At 56.9% G+C, this 16,427-nt stretch overlaps 1 protein-coding gene across 2 annotated transcripts; it reads right to left on the reverse strand.

The window, feature by feature from the left end:
- Nucleotides 1-79: 79 nt before the first annotated feature.
- FHOD1 (formin homology 2 domain containing 1) lies at nt 80-15,323 on the reverse strand. 2 transcript variants are annotated; one of them, XM_081118375.1, is made up of 24 exons: nt 15,030-15,322; nt 8,135-8,241; nt 7,678-7,742; nt 7,283-7,350; nt 7,105-7,210; nt 6,937-7,031; nt 6,557-6,668; nt 6,376-6,470; nt 5,886-6,029; nt 5,628-5,773; nt 5,406-5,546; nt 5,254-5,277; nt 4,815-4,868; nt 3,893-4,008; nt 3,204-3,805; nt 2,713-2,868; nt 2,325-2,507; nt 2,123-2,242; nt 1,885-2,046; nt 1,283-1,473; nt 1,000-1,192; nt 755-917; nt 474-674; nt 80-400 (listed from the first exon to the last, which is right to left on the reverse strand). In XM_081118375.1, exons 1-24 carry the CDS (start codon nt 15,312-15,314, stop codon nt 318-320), a joined length of 3,612 nt encoding a protein of 1,203 aa, XP_080974501.1. In that variant the 5' UTR covers nt 15,315-15,322; the 3' UTR covers nt 80-317. The 2 variants fall into 2 exon arrangements, with proteins under 2 accessions (XP_080974501.1, XP_080974502.1); XM_081118376.1 differs by lacking the exons at nt 4,815-4,868; nt 5,254-5,277 and having other exon boundaries at nt 15,030-15,323.
- Between the last annotated feature and the right edge of the window lie 1,104 nt (nt 15,324-16,427).

Here is a 16,427-nt window from a genome sequence, read left to right on the forward strand (position 1 = left end):
TGATGAGGCGCGAGGCAGGAGTATTTCCCTCCTGCTATAGACCCAGCATGGTCTGTATCTTGAAAGAAAGAAAAGGCTCTTGTATTGGCCAAGAAAACTTTATTATGTTACACATGTTCAGGGAGCTCATACATGCACACACATACAAACACACACATACACATGCACACACAGATAATACTGCTCAAGGCACTGGCCACTGGACAGAGTGACCCCAAGGTTGAGAAGATGCCCAGAATTGTGCTCTGGTCCCTCCTCACTCTATAGTCTTTTGCATGCAGGCTGTGGCCCAGATAGATATCCTGGAAGCAGCGCCTTCACACCTCCAGGCCAGGTCCCTTGCTCAGTCCCAGTGCCTGCACCAGGTCTTCTCCAAGGCCGCTCTTCAACGTCCGTCTCACTGAAGGGACAGAGCATGGTTGTAGGGGGTTGATGGGAATAAAGTGGGCAGCGGGCGTAAGGGGAATACTCACAAGATTTGCGGTTGCCACGGGAACGCTTGCGTTCTCGAGCAGCTAAGGCACGAGGACTGCTCTTGGTCACTGACTGCACCAGCAGATCCATGATCTCATCTGAAGTGTCACTGGGTAAACTGGAGCCTGGGGCTTCTTCTGGGGTTGCAGTGGAGGGCCCCACTGCTGTGGGCATGACTGGGGAGCTGCTCTGGACCAGGCCTGAGGAAGGCCAGACAGGGAGATCAGGCCAGGGTGGCTCCAAAGCAAAACCTATTCCCCCTAGCAGCCACAGGTCTCACCTCTGCTACGGCGGCCGTGTGTGGTGTCCTCAGGCTTGCTGGTCAGCAGACTCTTCATGCTGGCATGACTGTCTGCATCACCCTGGCCTGGCCCACTACCCACAGCCACTGGGACAGATAGGTTGCTGGGGGCATCTCCAGCCACACCTGAGAACTTCTCTGTCTGGAGAGGAGAGAAAGATGAGCTGGGAGCCAATGGAAGGAAACCATGGGAGTGGCAGTTAAAACCTGGAAGGGGCACCCACCTCAGTGATCATGCGTCCCCGGGTCTTGTTGCGCTCACGGTATGTGGCCCGCTTCTGCTGCTGTTGCAGCACCCGTTCTCGGCAAGTCCGGTACTCCAGTGAAAACTCCCGCAACGTGTGGCAGAACTGCATGATGCGCACTTCACGGGCTGCCTGTGCTGTGTACCCCAGGTACAGCAGGAAGGCATGGAACCTAGGCAGGTCAGATAGGAAGGGATGGTGAGTCCTACTTGGGGGTGAGGGACAGTGGTGGCAGTCCTGCCTCTCAGGCCCATGATCCCACCTGTTGCAGACACGGCGGTGCACTACTCGTAGCATGGCAACGCGTTGGGCACAGTGGGTCAGGAAGTGGGTGAGGCGGGTACGCAGGGCTGGGGCTAGCTCATGCTTGGCCAAGCTACGCAGACTCTCCTCGGCTGCCCTGCTCCGGTGTTCCAGCTGCCCCAGGTTCTCAGTCAGCTGCTCGAAGTCCACCTAAGAAAGCAGGGAGATACACAGGCTGTCCCCCAACAAGAAGGTACTGCCTAAGGCTGCCTCTGTGCCAGGCTGGTCAGCTGGCGCCATAGGAACAGACAAGATCCAGCCCCTACCCTCCAAGAGTTCACAGTCTACTGCAGGAGACAGACAAGTCCTTTTGATCCAGTGGGAAACAGAGAAGGTTTCCTGGGGAAGTGGCAGCTAACCTGAGACCCAAAGACTGAGTAGGTGTAGTCAGGCCAATAGAGGAAAGCATTTCTGGCAGAGGACACAGCCCACACAAACACCTGTAGTGGAGCAAGTCCTGGCACAACTGACAAAAGAGGGAGGAGGGGAAAAGCCAGCCCCAGGAAGCAGTGCTCCCCCATGCCGTGGCCAGTCTTATTCAAGCCTCTGGCTGGTGCTAACCTTGGCACAGCGGGTCAGGGCGGGGATTTCTGAGTAGAGGTCGGAAGAATCAGGCCGCGTCTGGAGCACCAAGGAGCAGAGATGGTGCAGCAGTGACTGCCTGCGCACTGTGTCCTTCACCTCTGACACCTTCTCCAGGTAGCTCAGCTCAAAGCCACTGCTCTGAAAGGACCTCGTCTGAGCCTGGGTCTGGTTGGCTCCAGACCCTGGCCCCCAGCCCTCATGTGCTGTCACTCACCTGGGAGCCATTGAGGAAGTTGCCCACAGCCAGCAGGGTGGCCAGGATGCAACGAAAGGTGGCATTTTGCACCAGCTGTTCCATGCCCACTTTTAGATCAAACAGTGGTTCTGCGATTTCCTGGTGTGGGAGGCCAGGGACTCTTAGACTACAAGGTTATCATGCTGCCCCCACTGTCTGTCCCATCCCATGACCCAGGTACCCGTTCCATGCTGTCATAGTCCAGCTTGAAGGCCCAGAGTTGTAGGCGGGCAGCCAGGCCTCCGATGGAGGCAAGGGTCAACAGGAAAGTCTCAGCTGGGCCCAGAGGTATGTCAGGATTGGCCAGCTGGGCCTCCTCGATCTTTTGCCGCTCCTCCTCCGTGGGCATCATGGTCAGTAGTTTCTGAGGACAACCACCTAGGCCACTCAGTGCTGACCTGAGGCCTCAGGTGTTGGTCTCAATTCCCCCCTAGGCTGTCTGGCGGAGCCTCTGGGCCTGGGGACTGCTCTGCCAAGCCCATGCCCACCGCTAGAGGGAATGCCCACTGACCAAAGGAGAGGGCTGGACCTCCCACCGCTCTTCCACAGTCCCAGCTGGGTATCCCCACCTCAATGCCATCCTTGCTGACAGCAAATTCATCGAAGTTGAGCAGAGCAGCCTTAATGACATGCACAGGTGGCAGTGTGGTTAGGCCAATGTTGATAGCGTTGCTGCGCTTGGGGTCCAGCACTGTGGTCATTGTCCGGCGGCCTTCACCAGCTTTCTTTGAGGTTGGGGGAAGGGCAGTGTAAGATTGGGAAAGGGACTAGCTGGGCCAACAATCTAAGAGGGCACTCCAAGGCCCCTCTCTAAGTGGCCAATGGTGGGGTGACCCCACAACTGGGAATGAACCTGGGAGGTTTAAGGACTGGGATGAGCTTAGATGCCAGTTAGGGATCTGCTGATCCCTTGTTGAAAGAGCTCAGACAAGTCCCCACTCTTTCCTTTGCCTCAGTTTCCCTATGTGGGAAATGAGTGGCTGCCCCAGCATCCAGACCCTTGGGCTCTGATTCCCTTCCTGTTCCCTTATGGTTACCTTGCAGATGAGGGTGCGTTTACCTTGGAAGGTAACACGTCCTTGGCACGAGACTCAAACAGATGTTCCAGCCGGGCTGTGTCCACTGAGACAGGCTCCAGTGAGGCCCACAGGGTGGAGCAGGGCCCAAAGCGGCTCCCAGAGCCTCCGTGGCCCCCAGCCAGCTTTAGCTCCCGCCAGAAGAGTTTTACTGTCTTCCTCTTGGTGGGGAGGGCTAGGCCATCAGGTGCTGAGGGGGGAAGAGGGGCAGCTGGGGGTGGAGGGGGTGGGAAGGGACCTTTGATGGGTGGGGGAGGTGGAGGTGGAGGGGGTGGGGGGCCCTCAGAGAGCAAGGGCAGTGGGGGTGGGGGCGGGACCCCTTTCCCAGCCTCCACAGTCTCCATGTTTAGCATGTCCTGGTCTTCGTCTTCCCCCAGGTCTGAGAAGTCCAGGTCCCCAATGCAGAGCTTGGCGACACGGGTAGGGAGCTTCTGGGTGGGCTCAGTCTTGGGGCTTAGTGGGGCCAGTGGCTCCTTGGGCTCTGGCTCAAGGCTCCACTGGGCCCGGAGCAGGACTCTGGGGGCAGGGCTCTGGGGTGTTTTGAGTGTAGGGCCTGGTTCAGGGGAACCCCATAGTTCCTGGGTATCTAAAAAAAGAGAAACAGCTGTCAGTGTCGTGCACTCTGTGGAGCAAAAAAGAGACATGAGTAGATTCTGCCCACCCACGTACTCACCTGGGTGTCCATCAGCCTCATCGGGCACTGCCCCAGCCAATGTCTCTGCACGGCCCTGGGCCAGCGCAGCCTGCTTCTCTGTTTCTGCTGCTGCCACGTTCTCCAGGAACCGGGCTCTGGGGGGAGGCACTTGTCAGTGAGGGTGTCTGACATACCCCAGCCCAGGGTGGTGCACATGCTGGGCCCCTGGGCACCGCCCCTAATTGCAGGCACACAGGAACAGACCATGCGCTGAGCAGACCCAGGACCCAACTCCCCACGTCCAGCCCCTGTTCAATCCTCCACATCTGGGGAGTGCCACTTCCAACCCAGCATTCCCAGGTCAACATACAGAGAGAAGTTCTACTTAATGTCTAACGAGCAACCTTGCTGTTCATGTTAATTGTCCTGGGGGAAGGGGATAGCTGTCCTAATGAGCACACTAGATGTCCCTCCTTTGGCATGTCTGCAACTTTTGAGAGCTATGACCTATGCCCGGGGAATGACAGGCAGTTTATGTTAAAGTGATGAATATGATCCAGTGTCTCTTTTTTCGCCCCTCCAGCCTCTGTTGGCCCTCAGTCCCAGCCCTGACCTTAGTCCTAGGCTGCTCCTCCTCCACACCACACAGCACCCTTGACCCCCTCCCTGTTCTATTCCTAGCCTGGGGACATGGGAGAATGGGCTTCCAGGTTGGGGGTCTATGCCCTCATCTCCAGTCAAAGCTGTCAAGGTGTCACTATTGAAGCATACGGACCGCTATGACTCCAGTGAACTAATCCCAGTGCTTAGTCCTTAGGTAACTGAGGAGGCATAAGTCTGGGAGAGAAGGGGCCTGAGAGTCCCCAAGTTCTGGCTGTGGGAAAGTGGACCCCCTGCTGGGAGAAGCAATGCTGAAGCCCTGAGCACATGGCAGGCCTGGCAGGCTGGCCTTGGTACTTACTCCAGCCTGGCCTGCCCCGTAGGGGACTGGGGGACAGGTGGGCTCTCAGGGGCCCTGGGTTAGGGGGATGAGAGAAGAGACAGTAATTGTGGTGTCTGTTCCACCCCAAATCCCAGTTGCTCACACCCACACAGAGCTAGGCAGTGCTATCAGGGATTCCTTCCCAGCCACGGTGGGAAGAGGAGGGGGTTAGAGGGGGCATGACAAGAGGAAACTGTAAGTGGAGGGGAGACACTGACATGAAGCCGGACAGGGTGCAGTAAGAGACAAAGAGCAGAACAAGGGTTGGGGACAGTGACGGAGAAACAAAAAGAGCAGGGGGTAGGAAGACAGATAGCATTGGCCAAGACCAGACAGAATGCCAGAAAGAGATGAAGAGAAGCCCCAGGAGGAGGAGGTCCAGTCAGAGCTGAACCCCACCCCCCCAGCAGTCACTTACCAAACAGGAGCAGTTTGGTGAAGTCTGGAAAGAAAGAGAGAGAAAGCACGCTTTTGGGCAGAGGAGGCAGAGGGTCCATGGAGGGGAGCAGAGCAGGAGGGACAGGTGGGGAGAGGATCCCAGGGGTGGGCAGCCTCTATCTCCCCACTTACTTGTAGATGCTTCTCTCACAGGAGATGTCAGCTGAGGGTGCCATGCACAGGGTAGGAAAGAGGTTCACCGAGAGGCCAGAGGCAGGCGCAGGGCCTGTCTGTAGGCCCAGGCCGGTGGTGGAGGAGGTGGGGCCTGTGGGGCTGGAGGGGGGCCTGTCAGGAGACTGTGCAGTTTCTGGCGCATCCATCCCTCCTCCCCAGCTGCTGAGGCACTGTTCTTACCCTGGCTCCATGGTGCGCACAGGACAGCCCCCGCCTTCTAGAGATCTTCGGCTCCTCTTGCCTTCCTCTGAAGAGGGCTTTCTACGCTCCCGTCGCCCACCTGCAGCGACTTCCTCCGTGTCTCCGTCCTCCAACCGCAGGGCGTTCTAGCAGATGTGGGCCCAGATGTGAGCAGCTGAGGCAGGGTGGGCTCTGGGGAACTGCGCCCCCTCCCTCCCCTCCTCTAGCTCCCAGCTGGGCCGTGGTGGCTGAGCCCACCTCATAGAGCACAAGCTGCGCTCTCAAGTCGATGTCAGTGCCTGCAGCGCTCAAGTGCTGCTGGACAAGTGCCTCCATGCCCTGCTGCTCCAGTGCATCCGTCACATCATAGAAGGAGTCCTGATCTGGGAGCGCTGCCAGCGTCTGGAGGGTGGGGATAGGAGGGCAAGGCTAAGGCTGATGGGGCCTGAAGTCAGGAGCCTGAGGGGCTCGTAACTGGCATTTGGTTCCCACCTCCACACACTCGTTTTTTTAAGTTCTATTTAATCAAGAAATCTAATCTTGAGGAAGGGATCGAGAGAGAGAGAGAGAGAGAGAGACATGGAGAGAAACATCAGTGAGAAATGTCGATTGGCTGCCTCCTACACCCCCTACTGGGGATTGAGCCCAAAACCCAGGCCTGTCCCCTGGCCCAGAATAGAATGGGCGATCTCCTGGTGCATGGGCCGGTGCTGAACCAACTGAGCCACAGTGGCAGAGCCACACACACCTTGTTGATGAGGGTGACTGTGTACACCAACAACTCAGGGTCTGCACCATTCTTCTCCTCTAGGATGGACACAAGGTTGGCCCAGGGAAGAGCACCTGCCACACAGAAGGAGGAGCAGTCATGTGGAGAAAGGTAGGAAAGAGGGCTCTGAGTGGTGGGAAGGGAGGGGACAGTCTCTGACCGGTGGTGCTGGCCACAGAGTTGACTGCATAGATGAACAGTGGTGCGTTGCTCTCAGAGTATTCCACAAACACCAGCAGCAGTTTCAGAGCTGTCTTCACCACCAAGCGGGACTAGGGGGAGGGATAACCACATATGATTGGGGTTTGGGCCAGACCTGTGCCAGTTCCCAGTGCGGTGGGGGAAGGGCTCCTGGGGCTGGACCCAGAGAGGAGAGTCTTAGCAAAAAGACCCTGGCTCTAGGTCCAGGCATTGATGTGCTTTCTAGGCTTAGAGGGACCACAGACTCATTCCATTTTAGCCCATCTTACAGAAGAGGAGACTGAGGCCCAGAGAGAGGCAGAGGGAGAAGGGTGCATGGCTGGATGGAGGGCCACTTACCAGGCTGGCGCACAATGTGTACAGCCACTGCACGGTCTCAGTGTGGGCCACCACCCCAAGCATCCCATCCACAAAAAGCATCAGCTGACCTAGTGCTGAGGACAGAGAAACAAGAGGTCAGTAAGGGTTCATTGGAGGCAAGGGTCATGGGGGAGGAGAGGGGCTGACCTCGGAGGATGTAACTCTGGTAGTTGTGGTCAGCAGCAGCACCCACACGGGTCAGGCAACTCAGTCCCTCTGAGTGGACAAATTCAGGCACCAGGTCCTTGTCCTCCTGGGGGCACCACGGGCGAGTTTAAGGGGGCTCAGGCTGGATGCCCACTCCCAGCCCACCTCTGGGCCTCACCTGGAAGATCTGCTTCAGTGAGAAGAGGGAGCGGCGGAGCTCGGGGCCACTGGAGCCATACAATTTTTCTGTAAGGGGTAGGTGGACGCAGTAACCTCAATGGGACACAGATACCCTCTTCTACTGGGACACAACTATAACCCCCCACCAAACAACATTCCAGCACTCTCGAACCCCCCACCTTCTCCTCTACTTACTCCCTGACTCTGGGCAGCCCCCACCATAGACTGTGGAATCAACCCAGGAAGGAAGGGTCAGGATAGGAATGGGGAGGGGCCACATATCCTGTCTCTGATCTGCCCTGTCCACTGTCCAGCACATGCTGAAAGAAACAGAGTCAGCTAGGCTGGGGTGGGGGTGGGGGTTGCTGAACATCGATGCCCTCATATACTCACCTAAGATGGCATTGACCCTCACAGAGAGCTGGGTCCGCAGGATCAACGTAGGCTTCCGTCCTTTGCTGGAATCAAGCAGCCTAGTCAGCAGCTCCCAGCTCATTCCTTGGGGTCCCTTCCCCCACACCAAGGCAGCCAAATACCTCCCCACATGCTAACCCAGGCCCAGCTCCTTCCTCCCCAACTGCTCCTCCAAACCCAAGGGTTGGCCAGACAGAAGGATTTATGCAAACACAGGTATCTCAGGTATGTGGGAGAGCCCCCACTCCATCCTGGGCAGTAGGTAATACTGGCCAGGCCTTGGGATTCCCCTGGCACAGTTCCCTGGGGCAGCAGAAGGTGACCCACATGTGGCCCATGCTAGAGATCAGGTGTCTTGGCTGCTGACATGTGATCCAGCCCCTGGTGGGGGCAAGGTCAGGGCCAGCCTTGTCTTCCTGGCCTCATCGGCTCTGACCTGATCTCTTCATAGAAGCCCTCCAGCATCTCCCGCTGCTCTTCCAGGGACAGCTCAGGGTCCAGGTAGTATCCAGAAGGAGATACTTGCAGGGCACAGTCCTCTAGCTGGGGGCAAAGAGAACAGTTGTCGGGACTGGGGAAGAGGTGGCAGGGTTACATATGGAGACCTCATGACTTCCTACCTCCTACTCAGGGTGCTGGCAGAGAGGCACACCACAGGGTCTGCACAGCAGCCATGCATTCCTTCAGCAGTCCTTCTTCATGCACCTACTATGTGCATAGTACATCCCTTTGTATGTGCTATGTCGTCTCCTGGCTAACATCTACCCATTCTTTAGGTTTCAGATTAGATAAGGCTTTTAAAATTTTATTTTTACTACTTTATTTTTTAAAATATGTCTTTACTGATTTCAGAGAGAGGAAGGGAGAGAGAGAGAGACAGAAACATCAGTGATGAGAGTCATTGATCGGCTGCCTCCTGCATGCCCCCTACTGAGGATCGAGCCCACAACCTGTGCATGTGCCCTGACCAGGAATTGAACGGAGATCTCCTGGATCATAGGTCGATGCTCAATCACTGAGCCACCACTGCCGGGCTAGATAAGGCTTTTTAAAAAAGACTTCCTGGACTTCTCTAGCCAATGCTATGCAGTCCAGTCCATGCCATGTGTGTACCCCACTCAGGCCTTCCCTAGAGCAGTATAATGTCCTAGACACTAGTCTTTTTCCCCTGTTAATCATGTGTTCTCAGGGTTCAGGTACCATGTCAGTCTTGCTGCATGCTATATCTGCAGAGCCTAGCACAGCACTTGGCACATAGTAAATGCTCACTAAACATGTGTTGAACTAATGAACATGAATGAGGAAGGAGAATGGAGAGAAGATGGAAGGAAGTTCTTGCCTTCGAGGAAGTTCACAGCCCTGTGGGTGATAAGCTGCAGCCACAAAGCATTCAAGCCCGGGGAGAAAGTGCTATTAATGCTGGAACGTGTATGCATGTCCTTGAGTTAAACAGTGAGGAGCAGGGGCTAATCCACAGGCTCTCAGTCCTTTCAAGCGTGAGGGTCTTTGCTCTGCCCTCAAGTGGGCTACAGTGACCATGGTCATAGCTGGACCTGAGAGGCCTCCCAGGGGCCTATTGAAAACTAGATTTTAGGGTCTGACTCAGTCTATAGTGGGTCCCTGAAACCTGCATGATTACAAGAAGGCACATGCTTCATCCATATATCTGCTTCCTATGCATCCCCACTGAGCCTGGCTCCCCTTCACCACTGGGCAGGACACTTGGCTCTTGAGAAATACTTGTAGAAGGGCCTAGTAAGGTGACTGGAGAGTCTGATGGCAGCACTATGCCTCTCTCGGACACCTCCCCCATAGCAAAGTCCCTTTGACTCGAGTGTCCCCACTCCTTGAGGTGCCATGACCCAGGGAGAGCCCCCTCTGCAGAGTTAGGGTACCTCTGGTCTCCATCTTATTAGAAAAGTCAACCCCAACATTTGTCCTGTTGTTCTGTCAGCCTTGCCTTGCTCTGGACCTAGCCTAAGGGCTTCCAGCTGCCCTTGGTCCTGTGGGTGGAAAGGGAGTCCAGCTCCTGCCCCCACCCCGGCCTCTGCGTAGCACCCCTGCTATGCCTGAGAGCCTGACCCAGCTCCTTCCTGGCAGTTCAAGCCCTTCCTGTGAGGCCCTTGGGTGACCACCTCCCCCCACTGCCTAGGACATGGGACAGGACAAATACTCTAGCCTGTTTTCTGTCCACTTCCTGCCTGGCTGCCTGCCCTCCCCTGGGCGCCTTGGGCGGGCCTAGTCTCTCTCCCCTGCCTAGAAGCAGAGTCATCTTCTCCAGGGCCTACTGGGAACAGGCCTGAGATGGGGGGGCAAGGCCCCAGGGCTGGGGTACTTTGTCCAGGGCCAGCTCAGCTGAGGGCAGCCCCACATTCCTCCTGATCCCTCTTCCCACGGGATGACTCAGCAGCCTACCCACCCCCCCATCCAGGCACAGCTGCATCTCCTCTGGGACCCTAGAGAAACATGTCTCCCCCAGGGCTGCAAACCCCCTCGAGGATCCCCCAAACCACACACACATAGGACAGCTCATTCATTCGAACATGCACAAGCTGGGCTGGTTTTAGGTGCTGAGGACATAGCACGGAACAAGGCTTCTGCCTTCCCTGCTTTCCAGTGTAGTCTGGGAGGCAGGCAGGCTTGACTCGGAGAAAGGCCACAAATAAACAGAAGCACAATGACCAAGGGTGCTAAGCAAGGGGAGGGGTGATCAGATTATGCACGGTAACTGTTTATATACCCAGGTATATATGGTTTTATACACACACACACACACACACACACACACACACACTCACTGGCAAGCACAGGCCCAAGAAGCACACTCACGGAAAGCTCGGGCCCAGTATGCTTTCTTCCCCTCCTGCATGCACACTAGCAAGCTCTAATCCCAAGTGTGCAGGATACCTGGGATGCCTGCATCCATGTGGGGCAGGGTCCTGAAGAATAAGTGCTCACCACTCCCAGCCTCCTCAGATGAGCAGGTTTAAACCCTGGTGGTAATAGTGGCTTCCTTAACCATGTCACCTGTCCAATCCTGGCAGGGCCCCATCTCTGGAGAGGAGGTCCAGGGGTAACTGGCAGCCCAAAGCATGCAGGACACTGTTCCCCTCCTCCAGCTGTTTGTCTTAGATGGAGATGGGGGAGGGGGCTAGGGTCAGGCAAGCAGCAAAGAGCAGAGACTTCCTGCCAGCTGAGTGGTTCTTGTCTCTCACACCCCTGGCCCCTTCCTGGGGTCATCCTCTGAAAGCCAAACCTCTGGGCCTTGTTTCTCACACGCTGGGGCTGGGCCAGGCCTGAGTAAGCCCGAACCCTGGTCCCTGCTGACGGTGCTTAGGGTCAGCACACAGTCAGTGTGGGTCTACATCCTTGACTCCCTCCTGGCTCTTGTCTTCCGCACTTCTCCGCTGTCCATCTTGGGGTGGTGTCCCTCCCCCATTCTTCCCGGGCTCGGCCCCTCACTTCAGCCTCCAGACCACTTTTCTTTGGTTTCTCTGAGCTCAGGTTTTTCTGGCAGCCCCAACCAACCTGTTGCAATTGATTTTATATGCAGGGCTAAGCACAGGAGACCCTGTTGTCTACACCCCAATGTTTTTCATAGTAGTGTAATCGGGAGAATGAACATGCTGGGGCAGGGTACAAGGAAGATGGAGAAGAGGGCATAGTTATATGCTGACGGACTCTTGTTTCAGGAAATAATTTGTTAACTGCCTTTCTTGTCTATAAACACAAGACCCTATGCTCTATGACTCCCCTTTCCTATGATCTTGAGTCTCCAACTAGACTGTGAATTTCTGGATGAGATGACATGGTTGGACCTCGAGAAGGGAAACCCACTCTTGTTATGCCTCTTTTGTGGCACACACCAGGCTGCCTAGTTTCTTTGATTCTGATAATCCTTTTACAGGTGAGGAAACCAAGGCAAAGAAATTCAGTGAATTTGCACCAGGCTGCACAACCAGGAATGGGACTAGGGCTAACTGACCTAGATCTTAAGTGGATGTTCATTGGAAGTGCTCCAGGGAACCCTGGAGGGGAGAGGGAGGGCTGGGGCCTATAGGGTTGCCAAGAGCTGAAGACAGGCCCTCAGCTTTCTGAACTCTGCAAATACCCCAAACTGGTCCTCCCAGTTCCAGCAAGGGGACACTAAAGAACACACACATATCATACATGCTGGGGTAATAATTTCTACTTCTGCCAGAACCTAGGTCCTGGGGTTCTTCATCAGGCTCCCTAGCCCAGAATTATCAGCTAATTAGACATGCCAGCATAGGAAAAGAAGGTAGGAGTCCATGACTCATGCCCACATCCCAAAGAAACCTCCATATCAGGGGACTAAAGGGCATCACCAGAGCACCCCATCTTTCCCTTAAGAATCTTCTGGAACCCCTCCAGTTGGTACCTGTCCCAGCAGGTCAGATTAACACTTTAGCCCCTTTGCAACAACTGCTTCTGAAAGGTAAACTGAGGCTGGGGAAAGGAGGGGGCAAGGTCAGGAAACATTCTAGGACAGTGCCACCCCTGTCCTATTCTAATCTTTAGCCACAACTGGAGAAACAAAGTTGCTGGTAATGGACAGATTTCTAGGGCTATCTCTGCTGCCAAGAGTAGGGGGCTCCTCTGGCCTTTGCATCAGGGTCAGAGCAGCACCCCAGTCCCTCTGCCCAGAGCCCAGGGAGAAGTCAGTGCTATCCCAGATGTGGCAGGGCCTTTGAGTGTAAGGGAGGGGCTTCTGAGGCACCACCCCAAGGGCAAAGGTAGCAGGCAAGGCCAGATGGCCAGATTCTCTCCTGGAGCAGGGGCAGGTCCCTGGGTTGGGAGAGGCTCTGGTGGTAGAGAGAAGATAGATACTCCTGAGTTTCCCTGGAGACATCACGCATGGCCCAAGGCACTGCCAGGACCCTGCCACACCTTTCCCCCAACCCTCCTCCCCCAGGGCCAGGAGATGAGTCAGAGATTGTGGCTGGGAGCTTCCTCCTAGACTGGGAGGAAATGAGCAAGGCCCTCTCCGATGTGAAAGCTCCAAGTCTTTTAAAAAGGAAGCCTCTAAGGGAACTCAAGAGGCTAGGCCTAGCCCAATGGGGTGTGTGGGCTGGAATCCCAAAGAGAAAGTGGGCTGGGCCTTTTACACCCCCAAGGAGGGAGCAGGGTCTGCAGGGATGATGGGAGTCAGTGCCCTCAGTGGGAGGGCAGACTTGGCTGTGTCCTGTTCTACTGGAAAACTGTACAGAACATGAAGCAGCGAGTATACCCCCCCTCCCCCCAATTTCTGTTCTACAGCACTGCACAGGGACGCCTGGATTTCTGGGCCACCTCTCCCAGACAGCTATCAAGGCAGGCCTGAGTCATGTCTGTGCCCCTGGGGCACCCACTTATAGCACTAGGGGAGGAACCAGCTGTTGACATTTCCTGCAAGGAAGGGCCGTGCTCCCCCTCTTTCAGATCTCTGATGTCCCTGACCCTACCCTATTCTCAGCCCTTCTTCCTCCAATCTTCTATTCTGGGCTGTGGTCACAGTTTATATTTGGGATGAGCATATCACAGTGCATCTGACCATTGCTGGCAGAGCTGTCAGCCCCAGGGAGTCCTGTTCTAGGCACTGTGGTAACCCAGTGTGTCCACCCCCATATCCTGCCTGTGGGGGATATGGCAGTCCTCAAGTACACCAGGTGGGAGATCCCAAAAGTGGAGAAACTAGGAAGGACTGAGTTGGCAGGGACTGAGTTGGCACATTCTCTGAGTTCAGTAGTGTCCTCAGCTAGGGAGCAGAGAACAGAGGGCAGAGGACTTGGTAAGGAAGGGATATGGGTCCCTAAATGGGGGTGTTCTGAGCCTCTTTCCTGTAGCTGACCTCCTAAATCTGCCCCTAATTGGAAAGAGGGGTGTCAGGGTTAAGTCCTGTCCTAGAGTAGGGGTGGGGTGGGAAGAATATTACATTCTCTGTAGTGCTCCAGGCTTATTTCAGCACCAGGAGTTTCAGGAACGTGGCCTCAGTTCAGCACCCCTCACTCCCTAGCACTCATCCTGAATAGGAGGTGGCCTCGGGCTGGACACGCTTCTTCCAGGCTCACCTGTCAGCCCTTTCAACAGGGCAGGGCAGGGGGTGGGTGGTGGGTGGGAGGTGTTGCATCAAAACTCTAGAGTGGAAAGTGTGCTGCCACTTTCAAGCCGTGGCCTTGAATACCGGGCTTTTCAGGGACACGCGCCATTCCCTAGGCCAACAGTCTCACCACCTCTCCCGCCCGATCTCGGAGGCGGGGCTGGCCCCGCAGCGCGAGGAATGCAGGCTGGGGGCCCGGCGCCCGGGGCACATTCCAAGGGAGACCCCGGGCCCGAGGGCAAGTTTGCGCAACTCCTCGACCCAGCTAAGTCTGGGAGCAGGGGAGGGCACCCCCGCCAACTCTCTCTCCTTTTCCGCATCACTCTGTGCGGACTGGCTGGCAGGGAAGCCCGGGGTGGGGGGGAGGAGGGGCACCTCCCAGAGTCCTGGCCCGGAAACCCAGCGCGCCGGAAAGGGCTGCCTGCGGGGGGCTGAGCGCGGCGAGCCGGAGCAGAGGTAGGGCCAGCCATCTGGAAAGGGGCCTTTCCCGGTACTGTGCACGAGTCGGTTCCGGGGCGCAGGCAAACTGGGGCAGGCCGGAGGTTTAAAATTAGCCTGGCCCGCCCCCTCCCTTCCAGCTGCTGGCCCGCAGCGGCGAGAGTACGGGATGGTGGGGGCGGTGACTCAAAGGGCTTTTCCACCGGGGGAGTCTCCCGCGCTCGGCGTGACCAGGCCGGGACGCTTCTCGGGGACTCCCCTCACCCCGCGAAGTCTCTTCTCCGTCGCTTCCAAGCTAGACCCCCCCACCTGCAGGGACAACACTATGCGGCAGGATCCAAGCCAAACTCCAGACACCACTCTGTCACCTTTAGTGGCCCGCCCCGGGTCCTCCCCTCCTCGTAGATCCGCCCCTGCTTCAGGTAAAGTGAAAGCTGGTCCACACACCCCCAGCTCCGCCTCCTGGGTCCGCTACCATCCAAATATCTACCGTCACCCAATCCAGAGCAGTTACCCAATCAGAAAGACAGCAAGTGGACCCCAAGCACCTCCCCGGGTGGGCCTCATTTCAAGGGGCAGCCAGGGTGGCGCAGACCACAAGCTCCCATCTTCCTTCTTCAGCTTCCCCTCAACTTGAGAGGTGTTCCCGCAAGCAGGCCCGCGTGGACTTTGGGTCCCCAGCACAAAACTTCCCCAGAGGAGCGTACTCACTCCAGCCTCTCCCCGAGGGAGACTTTCATGGCGCCAACCCTGAACCCTCGTTCGCCCCCAACCTTTCTTCGGCGCCCCTCACCTTGAGCGGCGCCCCCAGCAGGCGGTGCAGCGCGGGTATCTGTGCACCCAGGGGCAGCGCCCCGTCCAAGCTGCAGGTGGGGGCCCGGCGCGGCTCTGGGAAGTTGGCACATGCAAAGGGATCGGTGTCCTCCAGGTACTGCACCCTCACGGTGACCACTGACACCGACTCTCCGTCCCCGCGGTCTTCCCCGCCAGCCATGGCTCTGCCACTGGCTCGCGCAGCGCACCGCACCGCGGAACAGGTCCCGGTCCCGGTCCCGGTCCCGCCTCGACAACTACTCATCTAGATCTGGGCGGGGCCGGACGGGACACTGCTGAAGGGGGCGGAGTCACACGGAGGCGGGGCCGCGGAAGGAGGTGGAGCCAAGAGGCACCGGGAAAAATGCACGGGCGGGGCAACCACGGGTAGAGGCGGGGCAACCGCTGGCGGAGGCGGGGCTTGCGGCTAACCACTTGGAGGGCGCGATCTTAATCCCGTTAGTTCTCTGGCTAGGCGGGCGGGAAAACCCGAGGTCGCACCCGTCCTCCTAGAGCGCTGCAGGGGGTCGGAAGGCTTTCTTTGGGCTTGGGCAGTGAGGCCGCGCTGTCTTTGAGGAATTGTTAGGGCAGGTGGGGCGGAAATTTCTTCAGGTAGTGGCTGGCCTGGGCTCCCTCAGTTTAGGAACGAGATGGTCCCGAGTCCTTCAGTTTGAGGAATGAAGTGGATGTGATCCTCTCATTTGGGGAAAGCAGGCGGATGGATCCCTTTAGTTTGGAGCAAGGAGTGAAAATCAACTCCCTTCAGTTTGAAGGAAGAGGTGGGATTATTTTCCTTCAGTTGGTGAAAGAAGAGGGAGCGATGCTCCTCAGTTCTGGGAAAAGGATGGGATGATGCATTTTGAGGAGTGAGGTAGAGCATGTTTCCCTCAGCTTGGGGGAAGAAGTGCGATGGGTGCCCCTAAACTTGAATTAGAAGTGGAGACGCTCCTCCTCAGTTTGGGACGAGATAAGCCTAATGCCCCTCAGATTTTGGGAAAAAGTTGAATAGATCCCTCTTAGTTTGAAGGAAATCGAGAGTCTGTGTTTTCCATAGTTTAGGGAAAGAAGAAGCGTTCTCTTCAGTTATATGGAAAAAGTGAGAAGAGTTCCCTATGGAATGGTGCCCCCCCCCCCCCCCCCGGCTTGGGAGATGAGAGGGATGGCCTCCTCTGGGCCCAGCTAGGTCTTGGGTTTCCTGGGAACGCTGGGGACAGCGCTGTCCATCGCGGCGTTCTGGGAGCGCCCAGTGCGCGTGCGCAGCTCTGGGCCGGGCTGCAGCCCAAAGGGGGTCTCAGGCTCTGCGAGGGGGCGCGGAAGGCGGCGGCGCCCCGCCCCTGCGGACTGCACGGTAGCGTGCAGCAGCCCCCGGGGTACCAGG

The sequence above is a fragment of the Miniopterus schreibersii genome (genome assembly GCF_964146895.1).
Source record: "Miniopterus schreibersii genome assembly, chromosome: 18".
Classification (NCBI taxonomy): Eukaryota; Metazoa; Chordata; class Mammalia; order Chiroptera; family Miniopteridae; genus Miniopterus; species Miniopterus schreibersii.

What these genes read in the sequence shown, in the direction of transcription:
- FHOD1 (XM_081118375.1), bottom strand. Translation starts at nt 15,314, where the DNA reads ATGAGTAGTTGTCGAGGCGGGACCGGGACCGGGACCGGGACCTGTTCC. An exon ending in CCAGAGTTACATCCTCCGAG is followed by an intron (nt 7,032 to 7,104) that starts GTCAGCCCCTCT and finishes CTCTGTCCTCAG; the next exon opens with CACTAGGTCAGCTGATGCTT. An exon ending in TGTGAGAGAAGCATCTACAA is followed by an intron (nt 5,278 to 5,405) that starts GTAAGTGGGGAG and finishes CTTTCTTTCCAG; the next exon opens with ACTTCACCAAACTGCTCCTG.